Raw genomic sequence first — 20,053 nt, 5'->3', positions numbered from 1 at the left:
TCAGAAAGGAAGAAAATTTCTCAGTTAAGTCTTCACAATCATCTCATTACAGCCCAGTCCCTCAGCTGCCTGTGAGAGGTACCTACACACTGCAGATGAAGCCTGCAAAGCCAGAAACACCAGACCTGAGCTACAACCCTGCCACTGTGTTTTATTTATTGAGGTTTTTGTTTGTGAGCCTGAGAGCTGTAATACAGAGCAACTTCATTCCCTTTATTTAAGGTAAACTAAACAAATTACATCTGAGCAACAAGAAAGCAGAAGAGAGAGATGAAGGGGACAGAGAAGCAGTCCAAGAATTAGATCTATTTCTTTTTTTATCAGCACATTCTCTTGCAGACTGGGGGAAAAAAAAAAAAGTCCATTAGCTTTGGAGCAACCTCATTTTTCTTTGCTTTCCAAATAAGCCACTGCACCCCTACACTTCAGGGACTTCCTCAGAAGGATGGTGGCTACCAAGGGGCTACCAACCTCTCCAGCTACCAATTCCCTGAACCTGGAGAGGTGAATTTTCTTTTATTTCTAGAAGAAATACTTAGTGGACCCATCAGAATTCCACACAGGACATCACTCAAGACCATGCCAAGGTTACCACCACTCCATAAGCTTCACACCTAAATCAACTCAAACCCTAGTCCTGTGCCACTGTAGGGTGGATAAAGTCACACTTGCTCCACCTAAGGAAAGGTCAAAGTGCTGATCATTCCCTGGAGAGTTGCTTAAGAACAGGAGAGCAACTAATCCTGGAGCATGTGGTTTGGAAGAAGCAGAGCCTACAGCACATCAGACCGTGCAGAGACTTAAAAGGTAACACAGCCTCGAAAAAAAATCCACCTGCCAAACAAGGATGAGCCTCCCACCTAAAGGAAAGGAATTCTGAACACTGGCATTGGGGAAATCACCCAAACATCTGGCTCACAAGACAGCCCAGTCTGTTTTTCGTTGTCAACAGGAGTGATCTTCCGAGTTCCCGGGAAGTGATAATGAATCCCAGTTCCACCTGCACCACACGACAGTGTCAGCACATGGCCTGCACAGTTTCTGGGTAAATCTGGCACCACAGAGGAGCATCTTGAAGTGTTGGCTTTTAGGCTGCTCTGATCGAATTTAATACAGGACGTGTTCCAGCTGGGGGAGAAATCGCCTTTTTGGATTACAAACCACTCATGTTTTTTTTCAAATATCAATTCCCCCTGAAGAATTAAGCCTGTCGTTCAGGCTGAACCAGCGGTGGCAGCTCTCCCCTGAACCAGTCATGGGTGAGAGACAGAAAAAGAGAGCTCGTGCTCATTTAGGAACGTGGCAAAGTAGGCAGAGTCTGGAGGAGAGTGGGCTGATGGGAACAGGTTAGCAATATTCTTATTATGCACTGGGAAAAAAAAAGGAAAGAGAAGAAAGGTGTTCAGCACAAAAACGAATTGCTTGTCACAGCTACAGCCCTTCAGATAGTTACTTCCTTCAGGAAGGGGAAAGAAGACATATGATAAGCACCTATTGCCAACTGATTCTTAAGCATTTAATACTTGGCAGCAGCTCCCCCGTTTAATCCTCTTTTCCCCAGTTTCTCCAACCATCTTTCATCATTCAGTGATCCTCCAACAACAGGCCCTGGCCCGTCACTGCATGACTCCAAACCTCCTGGAGCTCAAATCAAACTGTCTCCATTTGAAAGTGTCACACAGGAGGAAGCTGGTTTGACTGAGCCTCGGGAACACAATCCCTGATACAGCAGAGATACTGCAAATCCACTCTCCACGTGTATCCAATCTGTCTCCCCTGACACACAGACTCTATTGCAGGCAGGCTATGGAGAGCTCAGCAGAAAATGGGAAGTGATCATCACTCAAATGCTCCTTGGGGAAAGAGGTTTCCTCCTGTTCTTGGGCAAGGGGGCTCAGATGTCAGTGAGGCAGAGGAAATCATTTCTGACAATGATGGGTTATTTGACAAGCAAGGAGCAATTCTGGGAGGACCAGTTCAAGAAGGTTCAGCAGAAGACAACAGCAGCGATACCGGTGGGGCAAAATGCTGCTGGGTGCCTCCTGGTCTGGATGCTTGAAATTAATTTTAGAGTGGTTAAAGGTAATCTGATTATATACTATTTACTGCTCCTTCACACACCTCCTCGAGGACTTGCATCATTTAATGTGAGGGGTCCCAACAGGCCCATTAAAACAAAGACACACGTCCTACCTGCAACTATTATCCATGTTCTCCGAGAGACACAGGGAGCAGTTAATGAGCAGAGACTGCTAATTCACCTTAGAATTCAAAGGAGGGGCACTTCGTTACAACAATTAGAAAGAAGGTGCCCTTCTATCTTCCAAACACACTTCCCAAAAAGTGCTGTGGCAGATGTGTTATGACAGCACAGCAGAGATGCAGCCTGTAACTCCTGACAGCGTTTTTCCCTCAGCAGATCCGCTCTGGATGGGCTTTGCAGAACAGACACCACGTTCCAGTTTGGGGTTATAAAACTGCTCATCCCTGACGTGGTTTTATCGACAGTCCAGAGGAGCAAACATCACCTCCCAGAACGTGTTCCCAGAAATGATCTGGTCCTTAACACAAGCCCAGGTGCAAGAGCAGAATTCAGAGATAAAAGGAACGAAACCATCCTTTGCCTCAAAAATAAATTAATAGGATTAATTGTGCTGTTCAGCACGGAACAGAGCAGAACTGCTGGTCTGGACAACTGCTGAGCGCTCCACGAGCTGAGCTTGGAACCCTAATAATCAAGGATGAAGGAATTTAAATGCATTTTATTTGTGAATGCAGTGGGTCAGGAGAATGCAAATGGTCCATTACCATGTCTCAGCCGATGAGCAGGCACACATTAAGCTGTGGTAACTCTGTCACTTGGGACCATCTGTCCGTGTTCTTCCTTTTCTCTCCCATATTGTTAAAGTCACACCAACAAGACCCCGGCTGAAAGCCTCCAAATGCTCTCCAGTATGTTACTTGACAGGATTAGATATCAAAATAATCTCAGCAAATTGGGAAAATAGTCTGAAACAAGCGGGATGCAATTCAATAAGGACACACAACGTGTTTCAGCCCGAGGGAAGCACAACGAACCATGAAGCATAAGGAATAAATGGTTCGAGCAGCACTCGGCCGAAAACGATACTGAAGCTGCAGAGGATCAGGAATTCAGCTCAAATCAACACCGCTGCAATGTTCCAAAAAGGAGCAAACCCCACCCCAGGATGAGCAATAACGTGTGTCACACACAAGAAAGGGCTCTGGCCCCGCTCTCTGCTCTCTCCACATCGTCCCACTTCAGGCAGCGTTTGGCTCATCGGGAGACTCCAGAGGGAGGCAACATCTGTGAGGAGGAGGGCACGGAATGTGACCTACAATTAGAGCTGGCAAGGTCTGGGGCTGCTCACCCTTTGAGGGGAGGAGACTGAGGGAAACTTGACAACATTTTGCAAAGGCACAGAGAGATGCTGCGAAGAATAAGACGGGAAAACCATTCTCCACATCCACGGGGAAAGGCCAAGAAGTCACGGCTTAACTCTCCGCAGGAGAGCAGGGTCAGACACCAGCACAGGCTTTAAAGCTGTAAAGCACTGAAGCAGAATGCCTGCCACGACTTTCCAACACAGGGGAGCCCTCAGGGTGCCTTAGGAAGGGAAGGACTAAATGACTTCTCGCTGTTACTTTTGTATTCTGTTGTTACTCACTTAATGTGAATGAGAAGTGCAGGTCTCCAAAAAGCCTCATGAAGCTGCCCCTTGCAGATGCAACAAAGTGATTCCGAGAGAAGGAAGTGCCACATAAAATGCTTTCTGATGGCTCCATTCCCTTCGAACCCCCAAAGCTACCTTAGTGACAGGGAACATCACAGTTACAATTTGGGATGTACACACAAGTCAGGAAATTAAAAATGCTTGTTCCCACAGCAACCAGGATGGAGCCTGCCAAGAGAGAAGGAATGTTCTAGCCTAGTCAAAAGGTGTTAATTTTAATGCCTGAAGGCGATTTCCACTTCCAGATGCCTGAAGAAGGCCTTGGAGAAGTCCATGAAAGCTCTCTCTGCACTCGTGCACAGAAAAACTTGAACCTCGGTTTCTTTGTCCCTGAATTATCTGCTCTTGCCTGCAGGACACAGCACAGGTTGGGGTTTGGAAATTAAGTTGAAACAGAGAAAGCAGGGCTGTGGAGACCATCACTGGAATGCTGTGATCCTGGACCACGCTGCACTGCACGACTGACACAGTCTGTGCCTTCCCAGCCTCCAGCTGTGAGGAAATGATATCCCAATGTAATCATGTATTCAGATAAAAGCACCATGGTGAGAATAATAAATAAGGCCCAACTTAGGTGTTCTTAATTGCATGTTTCTATCAGAGAAATATATTCTGGGTATATTGAAATTCGCAGGAAACAACCTCTGCCTTTAGAACTTCCTCTTGAAACACCTTCATTTTCCTCCACTGAGCTTTTTCTCCTTTTTTTTTTTTTTTTCTTTTGGGAGCTGCATACAAAGTGTCTTAGGGTGCAGTGGGGTTTTTTGAGAATAAAACATCAGAAGAAGGATGAACAATTTTAGTAAGTCCAAAAAAAAAAAAAAAAAATCATCCACGTTTTTCACACTGATGCCTCAAGCAAAGGCTAAGGGATTTTCTTGAACTTCCAAAAAATCCTCTCTAGAGACAAGAACAATCCTGAGAGGCTAAAAGAAAGTGTTTTTTAAAAGCATAAAGGTCTTTGAATGACAAATGCCTACCACAACATTCAGAGCACACAGATCCAGCCTGGAAACCAGTGACAAACCTGAAAGTTGACGTCCTATGGGATGATGTTAAACCCACTGATTAAGTGAGATAAGGGACTTCTCTGGCCCCAAAAGGCACCAGAGATGAAAAAAAAAATATCAGAAACAAGTACCTGGAGAAATTATAGGGAAGGAAATGCTGTAGCAGGAGCCATTTGAAATGTGATCTCCTGTAGCTGAATAGAAAAATGTCAAAATCTAACACTAATCCAGATGAATATCCAATGAGATACATAATGAGGGTGGAAAAAAGCTTCAGCAGCAGCACAAAATGATGTGATAAAGCAGTTAAGTTCTAAATGTGGAATCTAACACAGCAAAATCAGTTCGGAACCTGCCTAATCTCTTCAGAAGTTTCAAGAGTGGAAAACAAGTGAATTAAAACCAAAGTAGGTGGGTTCTTCTGCTGCACAGTTTCTAGCTCCCCATCTCCTCTGAATAAACAAGGGAAAGCTAAATACAGAGGGATAAAGATAAGAAACCCAGAAACCTCGAGATATTTCCAACATTAAAAGGCACGGCTAAAAGTATATTTTTAAAATATTCTTACCTTGCTCTGCTTTTTTACGTAGTTTGTGGTAGTGCCTAGGTCTGCAGGTGGGTTTGTGTCTGCAACCTCCACCTGAGAGTAAGTTGGAGCCAACTGGGGGTCGGGCTCTGCTCCCAGAGAAAAAGTGACAAGAGAAGAGGAAACGGCCTCAAGTTGCACCAGGTGAGGTTTTAGATTAGATATCAGGGAAAACTTCTTCATAGAAAGAGTTGGAACAGGCTGTCCAGGACAGTGGTGGAACCACCATCCCTGGAAGTGTTCAAAAACGTGTGGATGTGGCACTGGAGGACGTGGCTAATGGTGAACACGGTGGCAGTGCTGCATCAACAGTTGAACTTAATGATCTTCAAGGTCTTTTCCAACCTTTACAATCCTGTGATTCTGGCAGGAAATGTTGTAAAGCATCTGACTGCCAACAGTGGCCAGAAGACGACGGGCCCTCAGCGCTCCCAAAAGACACATTCTGACCAAGGCAGAGGCATCTGTGCACTCAGGAGCTTCCAGTCTGGAACTGAACTCCCTACAGAATCCCAGAATGGTTTGGGTTGGAAGGGACCTTAAAGCTCATCTTGTTCCACCCCCCGTGCCATGGGCAGGGACACCTTTCACTAGCCCAGGTTGCTCCAAGCCCTGTCCCACAACTCCAATCCGACACCGAGCGGTGCCGTTGAGGTCCCTGGAGGAGACGCCGGATGTTTGTTCAAGCCGGTTGGAAGTGCCAAACCTCCAACTCAGCTTTTGCTGTGGAGTTGCCACCAAAGCCTCCGTAATCCAGAGATGAATCTGTGAGCAGTCCAACACCACCCACTCTCAGCTGGCTGCCTTTTAATCACACGCTCAATATCGCTGAAGATTAGGCAATTATTTCCGCATAATTAGTGTCCGGAATGAGGCACAGACAACATCCATAACGGGGTGCTTAAGGAGAAAAATTTTTTAAAAAGGAGAAAAAAAAAAATCTTAAAGACAAGCTCACTGTATTTTGAAATACAGCCCTCGGAATCTGAAAAAGAGGGATGAAAAAATAGCTACAGCCTGATTGTTCCCTGCGTGCCTGGTAACGGGGCTGCTCACGTGTGGCTTCCTCCACGCCACTGCACGTTCCACTCCTCAGCAACTTAAAGAGGCCCCACAGAACCCTCTCCAGTCACAATTCAACACAATTTTATCTCTTTTTCTGCTTTCATTTGCTACTTTAGTGGTTGTTTTTCTATTTTTTTTGTTTCGTTTCCTTCTCCTCCATTTTGCTGCGCACAGCAGTTCTGACAAATCCCAAGACACTCTCTCCCACTTTTTAGGCCTCATTAAGCTCAAAACTGTGTTCAGGGTCAATGGAAAGTTCATGAAGCTCATGAGGAAGCTGGGATGATTAATGGGTTTGCATGGAGATAACGTGAAGCTTGCCCAGCTTCCTGCTAAGGACAAACCCAGACCAAACCACGCTGTCCAGCCTTCGCAGCTGCCCTCGCATCTCCAGGGCTGAACACAAACAGAGAGACCCTGAACGTGCATCTGGGCTCTGCAGCTCAGGCCGAGGCTGTTCTCCACTCCATTCTCCTCCCTGGGTTACTTCTTTTCTAAGATGCAAATCTCAGCTGAAGGGAGATGCTCAGCCCCAGAACAAGGGTTTGGTAGCAAAGGTGTTTGCAGAAGGCCACAGTTTTTCTACAAGACACCGAGTTTTTCCTGTTTAAACTTTCAAAATGAGTATTTCAAGCTGACAAGTTGCTCCCTCTCAGCTGAGCCACTGTAATAAGCTTAAATCTCTGTGTGAGGTTCAGGGTTCAGCGGAGCCCTGATGTTTGAGCTAATGCTTGGAACAGCACATTTAGTGGAAGCCACCGCTCCCAGCATGACCCAAGGTGAGGGCAGAGTGGGAACAAGTCTCCTGAAGTATTAATGGCAACCTTGGGGTCTGCAAGGAGTGATCTCTGGCAGGTCAAAACAAGGAAAAAAACCCCCCAACAGGGATTAATGTCAGCTCCAACATGCATCACACAGCCAGTCCCTGATGAGGTTGGTATTTGGAGGATATCCTGATTCGCTGCTTCCTGCTGACAGGAAATAAGTTTGTTGCTACGGATTTCAGTGACAGCAAAAGCCAAAGTCAACTCAAAACACCCTCCTGAAAATAACGTTCAACTGGGTAACATTACACACAAAAAACCCCCAAGAAAGAGGATGATGCCAGGGAGCAACAGAGTTCCAGCAACATCTTCATTACAATATATTTTTCTCTTTAAAGAGCCCACGGAGCCAACCATGTAATGTCATGTGCAATAGGCAGCAGGAATAATTCAGCATACAAATTAAGAGAGTGATGATTATTATTATTATTATTATTTTAATCACATAAAAGGACACTCCAGGGTTTTGTAATTTTGTGATCCCAGGGTAAGAGACTTATAGACAGAAAAGGGGCAGCACAATTGGAGGTTACCATTTCCTTCTGGTAGTTGGAATGTTGCTGAATTAATATTTTCATCCAATTACCTTTCCTGTGTTATGTATTCATACATCAACTCCCGTTGCTTCTAATTGAGGTGGGAACACTTCCTGCCTGCTCCATGGTTTCCTAGATAAATCAGTGGTGAAGGAAGCAGCTGTTTGGAAAATGTTTGGCTCAGCTGGCAAGACTGGATGGTTGAAGGCACTAATCCTGGGATGTGGAGCTTTGTGGGTCCAGTTGGGCCCAGCACCTGAGGTGACAGTCACAGAGCAGCTGCTGTTAAAAGCTGGCTGTGACAGGAGCTTGGTGGTGTTAAATCCAGTGGGAAGATGTTCCTTGAATCCCCATCCAGATCTGAGCCTGGCAGGTCACAGTGTCACAGTGCAGTGACAAGGCCTGGTGGGATTTGCCAGAGAGAACAAACCTGAAGGGCTGTGGATCTCAGGATAATTTTCCAGAGGCCTCTCTGCCTGTTCATGTGGTCACTGCTTTGCTTCCCCAGCCATTTCACCCCCTTTTTTTCATGCTGGAGAGCCAAAATAGTACCATTTCCAGGCAGCTGAGACCAATGACCTCCTGTCTTCCAAACAAACTGTTGGGACAGCTCAGGCCAAAGTCTGAGCCGAGTACACAAACACAGCCACGGATTTTTCCAAGAATTTCTCCACCCTGTGCAGATCTATCTCCCTCTGTCCTGTCACCAAGCAAACAAACATGGAGCAACACAAGAGCCCTGCTCAAGGGTGAGGTCTAAACACACCTCTCACCTTTTAGATCCAGCTGCTGTCAGAGCTTTGCCATCCAGTCATGGTGACCTGGATGTGCCCTGGATGTGACAGTTGTCACATGGATTCACATCAGATAAAGCTACAGAGCTTCACAATGTTGCATAAATTCAGCATATGCTGAGAGAAGCAATGGGCTGCAACAAGGCAATTCATAATTTTAGGTGTGATTTCAAGTGGGGAAAGAGGAAGCAAGAGGGGAAACCTAGTTAAGGATTGCTATTTTTAAACTAAAATTAATATACCGACGTGCATTTAGGTGGTAAAAAATGTCTGACAGCACACCAAGGCTCCATATTTACTTTCTCTCACTGATTTCAGAGCAAATTGGCTCAGGTTATAAGTCAAAGAAGGATTCTCTTCTGCTGCCAGCACTGCACACTTCAGGAGATATCTGAAAATCAGGCTTCTTACCTTATCATTGTTAAAAGACCGTGCAATCAAAATGGAACTGACAATTCAGCTGATGCCTGAGCAGCAAGAGATGCCAGCTCGCTCTCCCATAGCTAGAGAAACTCTGTAAAGCTAACAGGATTTTAAAAACATTTTGTCAGAGAAATAAGTGGCTATGACAGACCTGGGGAGCGGGCAGAATAACAATTCAGCTCTCTGCTGCTGGATATCCCAGTGACAGGTGCACTTCAAGGGCTGTGCTACACAACACCACTGCCCTCTCCAGCAGCCCTGCTCCCAGGAATCCAACATGCTTTGCAAACATCAATAAATTTAATGCTTGCAGCACCGAAGGCAGGAATCCTGAGATGGTTAAGAAGGGTTAAAATAACCAGATCAGCACTGGGAGCATCATAAGTGCCTGCAGATCTCCAGCCTTACCCTCAGCCACGAGCTCAGTGGTGTCATTTTCCTTAGATCTCCCTTAAAAAGCATGTTTTGGGCCTGATATTGTGCAGGTTTCCCTTCAGTCACCTTAAGTGCAGAGAGAAACCTTGCAGGCAGATCTGAAAACCCCCAGTTGTGCAGCCATCCCCACTGGAAACCTTGTGGTGCAGGTTTTATTCCAGCAAGGGATCATCCCTCCACCCCTGGCTTTGCCCATTTCCACGGCACATTTTCCAGGCAAATCATCCCACATCTGAAAGTGTAAAACATGTTTACCCCACTGCAGAGCCCATCTTATCACAAGCATCACAGATGAATAATTAATGCTCATGAAAGAAGCACAGCTTGTGGGTTTGAGGAAAGGGCTCTCAAGCTGCAGTGATTATAAATGACAGCAATCAGAGGAGTTCTGTACAAATAAACTACGTCCAGAACGTGGGAGAGTCTTGATGAAGTGGATGCCCTAGAAACAGGATCTGGAGAACATCAATCACAAGCAGGAACGTAAGGACCAAGTCACCAGATCAAAGTCTAAGGGAGTGGGATGCTGCCTGCGGTGGGTGTAGCAGCCTAGAAATCATTTGGGGAGTGGGCAAGTTGAATTTCCAGGTGAGCTGCCACTTTCCAAGGCAGAGGAGCAAGGAGATTGACTGATTTGGGGATACAAGAGTTTTCCTGCCAGTGATTTTCCTGCCACCTGGGCAGGAAAAACGTTGGGAAGGGATGCTACTCACAGCTGTCAGGAGAAGCAGGATGCTACGTAGGAGCAGAAGGTGAATGTTTATTTTTATTTCTACTTTGATTAGAGAGAGAATATTTGATACAGAGCAGCTCCCCCACTTCCCCCAGGGCGAGATGCTAAACTGAAGGCTACAAGTGAGCATCACATCCCTCAGCAAAATGTATCACCCTTCAAGAACTTGATTGCTTCTCATGCACACAAACACACACGAAAATAGCCCCAAAGAGGTTCCTTCCCTCCCACATGCAAGCAGCTGCAGAGAAATCTCAGCTTAATATTGACATCTCCAGCCTGGAGAGCACCCAACTGGCCTCCATTAAATCTGCAGTTAGGAATAAAAAGATGCAAGATGTGACAGCAGGGGCAGTGGGCAACAGTGAAGGGCAACAGTGCCCTGTCCTAATTTCTAAAAGTCTCTGAAGGCAAGAGGGATAGAGGGCTGCAGCAAGGGATTGCCTAATGCTTCCCTTCTTTACCAGTCACAGTTAAAAGGAGGAAAAGCCTATTAAAAGGCTGAAATGTACCATGTAGCTTCTTTTCTGCAATTGTCTGCAAATCCTTGTGCTCCAAAGCATTTTCCTTGAGAGTGCTCACAGGCACGCTACAAACAAGCATAAGTACTGTCAATTGTTTTAGCATGATAAATGCATTTTAAAGCTTTCAATATTTTTGTCTGTTTACTGGCATGCTCCTTGAGGAATTTTGACAAGCTTGCCAGAATGGAAAGGCTGCAAAATGCTTAACTTAGTGCTGAACTTAATTCTCAAGTAAGAAACCTGGGTCTTGCTGGAGGGGGTTGAAAGAGAAACAAGAAAAAAGGACAAACCAACCCAAATCAAAGCTCCTGACAAAGCAAGGCTGTCATACACACTTCCAGCCCACTTCCAGCACTGCTTCCTCCAGATATCCCACAGCCATTAACGTGGCTTTCTTGCAGCCCAGTATTGCACAATCAGATGTGAGTTAACCCTCTGGTATTCTGAGGAACTGAAGAGCTTCCAGGGATGGGGCAGCCACAGCTTCTCTGGGTAACCTTTGCCAGGGCCTCTCCACCCTCACAGCCAAGAATTTTTTCCTAATATCCATCTAAACCTACTCTCTTGTCAGTGTGGAGCCATTCCCTCTTGTCCTGGCACTCCAGGCCCTTGTAAATAGTCTCCCTCCATCTTTCTTTTCACCCCTTCAGCTACTGGAAAGCCACGATCAGGTCACCCTGAAGCTTCTCTTCCCCAGGCTGATGGTGTCAGAAGACACCTGACTCATTTCTACCTTCAAACCTTCCCTTTCACACACATCTCCCGACACCCCAGACCTAAGGAGGTCTCTACAGGGGGCTGAACTCAGTCTCCACACAAAGCAGATCTCCACACAAAGCAGAAGAGCTCCACACCCACTCTGAAAGATCCCCACATCATGTGCCTGATGTAGGGAAAGACTGGGACACCTACAGAGTACAAAACAGGAAATGGGAGTGTTCTTCATACCATCAGTCCTACCCCTTTGCCCTGAGGAAATAAACTCACAGATAATTTGCCCACTAAACAACTCTATTCTGCTCTAATCTGGGTGAGGAAACTCCAGGAGATAATCTCTGCAAAACAGACTCCTGTTGTAAAGGAGCTGAAAGACCCCTGCACAGCAAGAATTCCCTAAGGATGGGTGGGAAAGTGCTGCTCAGGCAGATTCTGCTGGTCTCACCATGGCATAACCTGTGACACAAGGCCAAGCAGGGGCAGAGAGAGCAGAGCAGTGAAATGCTTTGAGTAAAAAAAAAAAAAAAAGATGATTTATATCCCAAAGCATCAAAAAGTCCCCCCAAGAAGTCAACAAGTATCCCACCGGAACGAGCAGGGGAACAGCACTGAAATTATATAAGCAGCTCACATAAAAAGAGGTAATCTGCTAAAGAGTAAAATTATACCAGCCAGTGTGCACATACTGTAAGGAACTTTTAATATTGATTCACTCAATATTTCATGGAATTCACATCTCGCTCCACAGTGGAGAAACGGGTGAGAAAATGCTCAGTTTGGTCAGGTCCTGATGTCTACAAGCTCAGACAAATAGCACCATTGTCAGGCTTGGACTGCCCTCATGTTTTAATAAAGACACTTTCAGTTTAGCACTGTTTGCAGACACATTTGGTGCTAGACCTGCACAGAGAGGTGACACAGGCCGGGACTGAGAGATGCCTGCAGGAATGAGATTCCCAGAGACAGTCACCTCTAGGAGATGGGTTCAAAGTCTTGCTTCACACAAGTGGAGAGAGGAAGGAGATCAAAGCTGTTCCAGACTCCTCACTGCATTGCAGAGAGAGGAACTGACATGTGACCTTTAAAAAAATTCAATGAAATTGCACTAAAATTGAGTCTGAACTCACCAAACATGTTCCCGATGTGGCCGTTCTTGGTCAGCGGGCGCAGCTCGTTCTTTCCAAGTGCATATTGCTTGTAGTTATCCCAAGCAAATTTCATCATCTGTGAAGAGAAAAATGGAATAAAATTGAATAAAAACACTTAACAGGACTGAAAGCCTTCCGAACCTCAGCTCTGGGAAGGAATGGGAGTTTCTCATTTATTGCTAAACCCAGCAACCAATGGCCCATTAATTATAAAATCTGAATTCACACTGAACACGATGAGTGGAGCTGCATCCAAAGGTTTGAGGAAGTCTCCAACTCATCATTCCTGGTGCACAACTTGGGACTGGCACATCTCAGAAGTACCACAGCATCCAACACACCAAGAGCCTACTTTTCCCCTCAGCTATCCAAACCAAGAGGGAGTTGTAGGAAGATGTCTCTACCTCTGACTTTCTGACTTTTTTTTCAGGGAGTATCAGTATTTTAGAACTTCAGTTTTATCAGTATTTAAATTTTATCAGTATTTCAGAATGGTAAAGCCAAAACTGATCTATCCCTAATTACAGGAAGAAATTGATATTAAGGACTGCACAGAAGTTTTCTTTCTATTAATTAAGAGAATACATTCAGAAAGGGGAAATCCATGTCATTTTGATATCTTCTATCAAAACTCCAAAGTCTCGTCCTTAAGAGAGTTCTGCACAAGGGTTGGGTGATTTCTGAGAAACCCCTTCCAACTCAAACAATTCCTTTTGGGACATCTGTCCTGCTCGGGCCCAGCACATCAACCTTCCCCTGAGGACTGCAAGGCAAGTCTGTGCAGGTTCCAACACACACACACACAAACACACACCCCAGCACAGCCTTTTCTGTCCTCCTGCCCCTTTGGCTCCAGCTGGTAGGAAAAATTAAACCTACAAGCAACTTTTCTTCATCTGGGAGAGACTGGGATTTGTCAGCTTCTAAGGAGTGCCTTAAATAAAGCTGCCTTTTATAACCCCCCCAGCCTGGCTCTGAGCAGTTCCAGCCCCAGTATCGCAGTGACCTGGACGTTCTTTGATTCCATCCCTGGAAAAAAAGACAACAAAGGGGAGGAAAGCGGCTTCAGAGAATCAACAATATTCTCTGCTGAGCCTAACAAAGGTAAGAGTTGTCTAAAATGCTTCACTCAAACCAGACTTTTGAGAGAAAATGACAGTTTAAAACAAGCCGTTCCTCCACAGAGTGCCCCTGCCTCGTGTCTGCAGCAGCGTTTGCTGCTCTATTTCGGCATCAGGAATGTGCAGGTTACTTTGGTCTGGAATTTCTGCTGTCATTTCAGTTCTTACTTTCCCCTCCAGCTGTGTGTTTCACAAGCCCAACATCACAAGCCTCTGGCAGTATCCTCGTTAATTAGCACACAGCCCCAAAAAAGCCACATCACCAGGTTCCCCCCCCCCAGCCCTTTTCAAACATGAAGCTTCCAAAGTAAAGTTTCATAAAGCTGCTCATATGGAGGAAGGATAAACATTTGCTGGACTGATTGATAACATTCGGACTCTGACACCACCAGGAGATGGAATGTTGGACAAACAAAGTCAACTTGGGTTTTAAAAACTCAGTGTGGGACGAATTAGTCAGTGGAGAGGAAACTAAATAATGACTGGGGGGGGAAGAAATCCTCCACAAAATCCACTTGAACATGTCTCAATCATATGACTCAGGGTGTTTACTTTATTTTTGCTAAATCTCTGGATTTTTTTTTTTTCCAGTGGCAGTAGATTCAAAATGGGAAGTTCTCACTCTTCATCAAGATAAGAGGGCAGATCTTTGAGGGACTCTGGCCTCTCTCAGACAGTAGGGAGCAAATGCTTTTATGTCTCAGAGCTTGATCCTGAAGTTCCCTGCAGGAAAGATGGTGTTTCCACAAAGACAGCATTCCCACAGCAGGGCTCCTGACAGAAAGGAAACAGCAAGTCAATCTACTGGGTTCATTCCTCTTCTAAATCAGAGCTGAGGAAGGAGGACCCACCCTTCTGGCACTCAGAGAGCCTGGACGTGGAGAGGATGTGGAAATGACTCTATTTTGTTGCCTGAAACTCCTAAGGTTGTAATTCTGAATCAGCCTCATTTTAAGCTGAGTACGGAATTTAAAGTTAATTCCTTCCCTCTGCTTTTTTAACCCCTCCACTCCAGAAGACCCAAAGTTTCCAAACCCAGGCATCTCTGCCCCGCTGCCTCACACGGCTCCCTGCGATCCAGAGCTCCCCAGCACCTCCATGGCAGGGAGGTGATGGAAAACTACCCTGGGTTTCTCTTCAACAGTCTCTTACGTCCTACAAGGGAAATCTCCTCCTCTCTCCTGTCTCCTCACACAAGGAGGGACGGCCTGAGGCCTGACAGGCTCCCCAGAGTGACCCACTTCACACAGGACAGAATAAACACATTTACTCTTCATTTGCCTATTCAGCCACTTAAGCTGCATTTGTCACGGTGCTGCAGAAAGTTCCCCTACAAAATGATTTCTTGGGCTGCACTGGCTGTGGTGTCTTAAACTCTCCTTCTCTGTTCTGTCCTGAGCTGATAGTCAGGGAGACAGATGATGGATGAGATTGGATATGCTGCCTCATCGAACTGCCAGGTTTTTTTCCGTTACGTGAAGAAAATTTTGCTTGCTGCTTTTAAACCCTGTAGATTTGGGAGGCAAGGTGCATAATGTGCCCCCCCCCCCCCCCCTTCCTTTTCATTTTCCAAGATCAAGCTTTCCTCTCTCCAAAAGCAGCAACTGGAAAAGTTTAAGAGCCAAAAAGCATCTGCACCATTCTGCCCGTTCTGGCTCCCTGCAGCTGCCTCTCCAGGCCAAATTTAGCAGCTCAACTTCCAAACCACTGAAGAGATTCATCAAGTTTCTAAAAGTGGGGACTCCACATTTATAGGAGCTCTCAAAAGCTTTCTCTGACCAAGGTTCCAAATTCCAGGCTGAAAGGGAAGGGGCTGGAGCTGAGAGGTGCAGGAGGGGAATGTGCCTGCTGAGGTGTTCCAGGCAGGTTTCCGATGAGACACGAAGGTTAGAAGTGAATATTTTATGCCATTCCAGTCATGACACATCACAATACATCAGTGTTAACATTATGCCATTTTACATTTGAAAAATGGCCCCAGAACCACAAAAATTATGGAAATAGATCCATAATTTTAGATTTTGCTCTTACCAGTGAGCCATCTGCCATCTAATAGATAATTATCTATTTGGCCCTGATATTCTAATCACTCTGGCTCTCAGCTGATTTATGGCAGAGACTTCCAAATTTATAATTTAATTTGTCAGATTGCTCTTTCTTTCCTACAACCTGTAAGTCATTTCTTACTTTTGAGAGTTTCAGCAGTCCAGTCAGACAATTATGTATTAAAATCAACTAGAAATAATGAAACTGAATTCTGAAAATCTGCACTACCACTTTCATCATTTAGGCCATTATCTTTCCTTGTGCTTTGGTCCATCCAAACCCAAAAAGAATCTGGCTTTCAAGCCCACATATTTCATACAGGTAGCAGCAGAACAAAAAGGCATTTGGTGAATTCTGTGATCCAGGTAATGATGAAACAGGTTTCAGGATAAAAACTTGACCAAGGAAGTGTTTTCACTTTGAAGAGATGCACAGATCTTTAGCACGTTTAATAACTAAACCACTCGAAATCTCTGAGTTTATGGTCTTGCAAAAAGCAGAGAGATGAGAGAAAAAAATACAAAAAAGGGGGGAAAAACTTCCTCCCTGCTATCACTTGCCCTCCTTCTGTTAACAGGAAAGACTTCCAAATGCAGAGCATTCCCAAACAGCTATTTGATTATAGTTGGATCCATCTAGACTGGGATAATTAGTAAATGCTTAAAAGATGAAATCTAAATATACTGACCAATCAGCCCCTTTCAAGTACTTCCAAAGAACATTACACAAAGCCATTATCTTCACAAGATAACCACTTCTGTGGCTCTTCAGCCTCCTTTCTTCAACTCCCCTTCAAACATTTCACTATAAAGGATCTGAGAAATTTCCAGTTTGGGTTAACAAAAAGGGAAGGTGAGGGTAATTTTAAATATTTCTTTCCCCATTGTATTCCTAACTGGCTTTTTCCCACCTCTCTTCCTTTCTCTGGAGTTGGAGGCAGATGAGTTGTCTCATCCCTTTCAAACCCAAGATCTGTTCTTTCCCACCTCTAACTTTCTTGCTACCCCAAAATAGCCCTGTACTGGGGTTTGGATTTTTAAGCTGCAACATAATTCCATATATTTTCCCCAACTGTGTAAAAAATAATTTGCCAGATGACAAGATGCAGAGAAAAAGAGAGACTGACTGTCAGTGTTGCAGGCAGAACAAAAAGTCTGCCTGAACACACCAGGATAAGCCATTTATGTTTGGAATAATGGATGTATTTTTCCCTAATCAGACTTGCATAAACTTGTATAATTCAGGATTGACTGCGGGAAAGGTGATGAAACAGCATCATGTTTATTACGTGTTGCTGTTTTTAATATTATCACACGCAGATATAAATATCCATACAAACAGAATGATACAAAAAAGCTGGAATTCACTGGAAAATCTCTAATAGAAAGCTGAGCAACTTCTCGGGTTACTTCTTTGGGACTCTGTCCTCAGTAATGTTTTTACGTAACAGCAAAAGGATAACAAAAAGGCTGTGTGTTAACTCAGCTGATTGAGATGTTCCATTTAGGCAGGCACTAAATATCCAGAGGCTTTTACTTGGTGGGTTTAAAAGCCTGGAACTGCAGAACAGACAGTGCTGCAGCACCAGAGACGTTACCAGGCAACTCACCGAGACGGACACCAACATTGATAATCCATTCTAAAGTAATTAAACTTTATAATTAAAGATTACAGTAAATCCAATAGATCCCAACAGGAACTTGAGCAATTCAAAGACACGCTGGCTAACCTGTCTATATTCCAGGAGCCATGTTAGCTCCTGTCTGTGAATAAAACACGGAGTGAATTGCTGAGATTTTCATTTAATTGGCCTTCAAACAACTGACAACCATGAGAGTCTCACCTTGGGAAGTGTTAATCTAATGTCACCTCACTCCTCTAACTCTGAATCAAATATCATTCTTCTTTTAATTGATGGCAAAGGGGTGACTGGGGGTAAAACCTGAGTCTGTCACTACCAAATGAAAGCCCAGGCAAAGCCAAGTGTACACAGCCCTGACTCCAACGGGACTGGTATTTCCTCTCCAGTTCCATTCTTGACTCTTACACATTGTTTGGGCAACTTCTACCACCCTGTGCCTCAGCTCATCCCTCTGCAACACAGACCTCACCCCTTTCTTCTCAAAGCACTGGAGGGAACACAGAGAAACCAGTGCATTAAACACCGTGGGACTGAGCTCACTTGGTGAACCAGGTTGCCCAGAGAAGCTGTGGCTGCCCCATCCCTGGAAGTGTCCAAGGGCAAGTTGGACAAGGCTTGGAGCAACTTGGGCTAGTGGAAGGTATCCCTGCCCACGGCAGGGGGTGGGACTGGATGATCTCTCAGGTCCCTTCTGCCCCAAACCATTCTGTGACTCTGGTTCAATATTCTTCCACCGAACGATCTTGCAAACCCAGAATCATTTCGCACAATGTTCTGCTCCAGTTTTCCTTAAGCACAAGATAAAGGTTCATGTTTCCACACCTAAAGCACCAGCCTGAGCACAGAACTCCTCCCTTGTGCTCCAGCTCTTCCTAATGGATTCTAACCCAAAATTTCAAACCCTGTCAGCCTCCTGACTGTAAATACATCAGCTGATAGTTCAGTGTTAGATGGCAGATAGAGACTGTGAATCACTTGCTACATGCAGCTTTATCTAAAAGTAAATATAACAGTAATTCAAGCAACAGGTGAGTGGGGCTTTGCTTCAGACTTTTTCTGGCAAAGTCTTGGCAGCTTGTCCTCAAACTGGCATGGGTGGTTTTTCATGCCATCAGTTGCTATCACAGCTCCCTCTCTCTTGCAAAACAGCTCCTTGCTTAAGAAAACTGATCCCCATCACTGGAACAACAGAGGAATTCTTTATGAAGATAGAAGAAAGCACCCTCCATCCAGACACAAGGCACCTTCCAGCAAGTTACAATAAGAAAAAAGTAAGTTTTACATTCTGCTTGTTGTTCCCAGCCAGCCAGTCCAGCTGAGTAATGGCTGCATCCAGCTCAGATCTGCAGAGGTAAGCACTCTCTCCCCGCCACAATCAGGGAAAAAGCAGGGCTAGAAGCCTGATTTGCACTGGGGGAACAGGAAAAAAAACCCAGCACAGAGTAGTCCAAGGTCGTTAGTGTTAGTGACAAGGACAGAAATAGAACTCAAGAGTCTCCCTGACTCACAGTCCCTGCTAGGAAAGCTGAATGGGGGAAAGAACAGCTCAAGCCACAATTAAACTAACACCTAATTAAATTCCTAATGCAACTAGATTTAACTGTGTCAAGAGGGGAAAAAAAAAACCCACTAAAATCCTTCGATAGGGCTATCTCAGGCATTAAGACCCAGCTGGATCCAGCTGCATCTAAATCAGGAAACATGTCAGCAAGAGCAGTTGATTTTACAGTTAGCCCAGTAATGAGATGCTGGACTGGAAGAGGACAACAACGGTTTTGAGAACAAATTTGCAAGTCTAGACCAAAGCACAGAGTGATTTAGTAGAGAGATGAGAAGAGCTGTAGCCTCGTCTCCTTCGCTTCCCAAAAATCAAAGCTTGGGGAAAAAATCTAATAGAAATAAAAAGGTACTTGTGTTCCCAGTGCTGTCAGCTTCATGTTCCCTGCGAGCCTCTACAGCTGATCACACACAGGATATTCCAGAGCACGGCCAGGCTGATGCTGCACAACAAATCCAGCAATAAAAAACAACAAAGATTCTTTCTGCCCTAAGTTTGCTGCCCCTGACAGCTACTCAGGCACTGGCTGTCACGAGGTCTGGGGAACAGGCAGGAAAAGGCAATCCATGGTGTCCAGCTTGCAGCCTCAGCCAGGCTGCAAACTGACCCCATTAAATCTGAGAGGCGATTTTTTTCCATGGATGGACACTCCAAAGGTAATCTGGGATGGTGCAGAAAGAATTGGTGTCGGAGGGCAAGTCCAACTGTGTGATGGAGACCAAAGTGAAGATGTTGTGCCAGCAAACACATGGAAAGGGAATAGTGAGATACAGGAAGGATTAGAAATTGAAGAGGTGACACTGCAACAGAGATGAGCTTAAAACCACAGCAATAGTTATGATCTCCCCTCGTTATTACCACAGAATGAAGGCAGAAGTAGCTCTTTGAGCAACATGAGGAAATCAGGGAAGACATTTAAGGTGCTTATAAAACATTGTGGGGGTTTTTTTTAAATGTATATACTGTGCAGAATTTGAACTTAACCCTGGTTTATGGCTTCCCTGCAGCCAGATTTCCCACCCAAACCAGATTTTGTAAATGGAAATTGCAGCTGTGAGGATATATCTGTAGCACTTAAGTACTGCTTTCAAAGCAGAAGGTACCAGAATGTGTTGGAAGGTACCAGAATGTGAAAA

The 20,053-nt window shown here is 45.0% G+C and overlaps 1 protein-coding gene across 1 annotated transcript in view; it reads right to left on the bottom strand.

Annotated features, from left to right (window-relative positions):
• The window catches only part of MAN1C1 (mannosidase alpha class 1C member 1), a 63,150-nt gene that overhangs the window by 30,359 nt on the left and 12,738 nt on the right, over window positions 1-20,053 (bottom strand). Inside the window, 1 exon segment of the mRNA XM_027661443.1 lies at window positions 12,530-12,626. Coding sequence (XP_027517244.1) covers window positions 12,530-12,626 — 97 coding nt within the window.

Source organism: Corapipo altera, unplaced genomic scaffold (assembly GCF_003945725.1).
Source record: "Corapipo altera isolate COAL_440 unplaced genomic scaffold, ASM394572v1 201, whole genome shotgun sequence".
Lineage (NCBI taxonomy): Eukaryota > Metazoa > Chordata > Aves > Passeriformes > Pipridae > Corapipo > Corapipo altera.
This window is presented reverse-complemented; position numbering and strand designations above follow the sequence as displayed.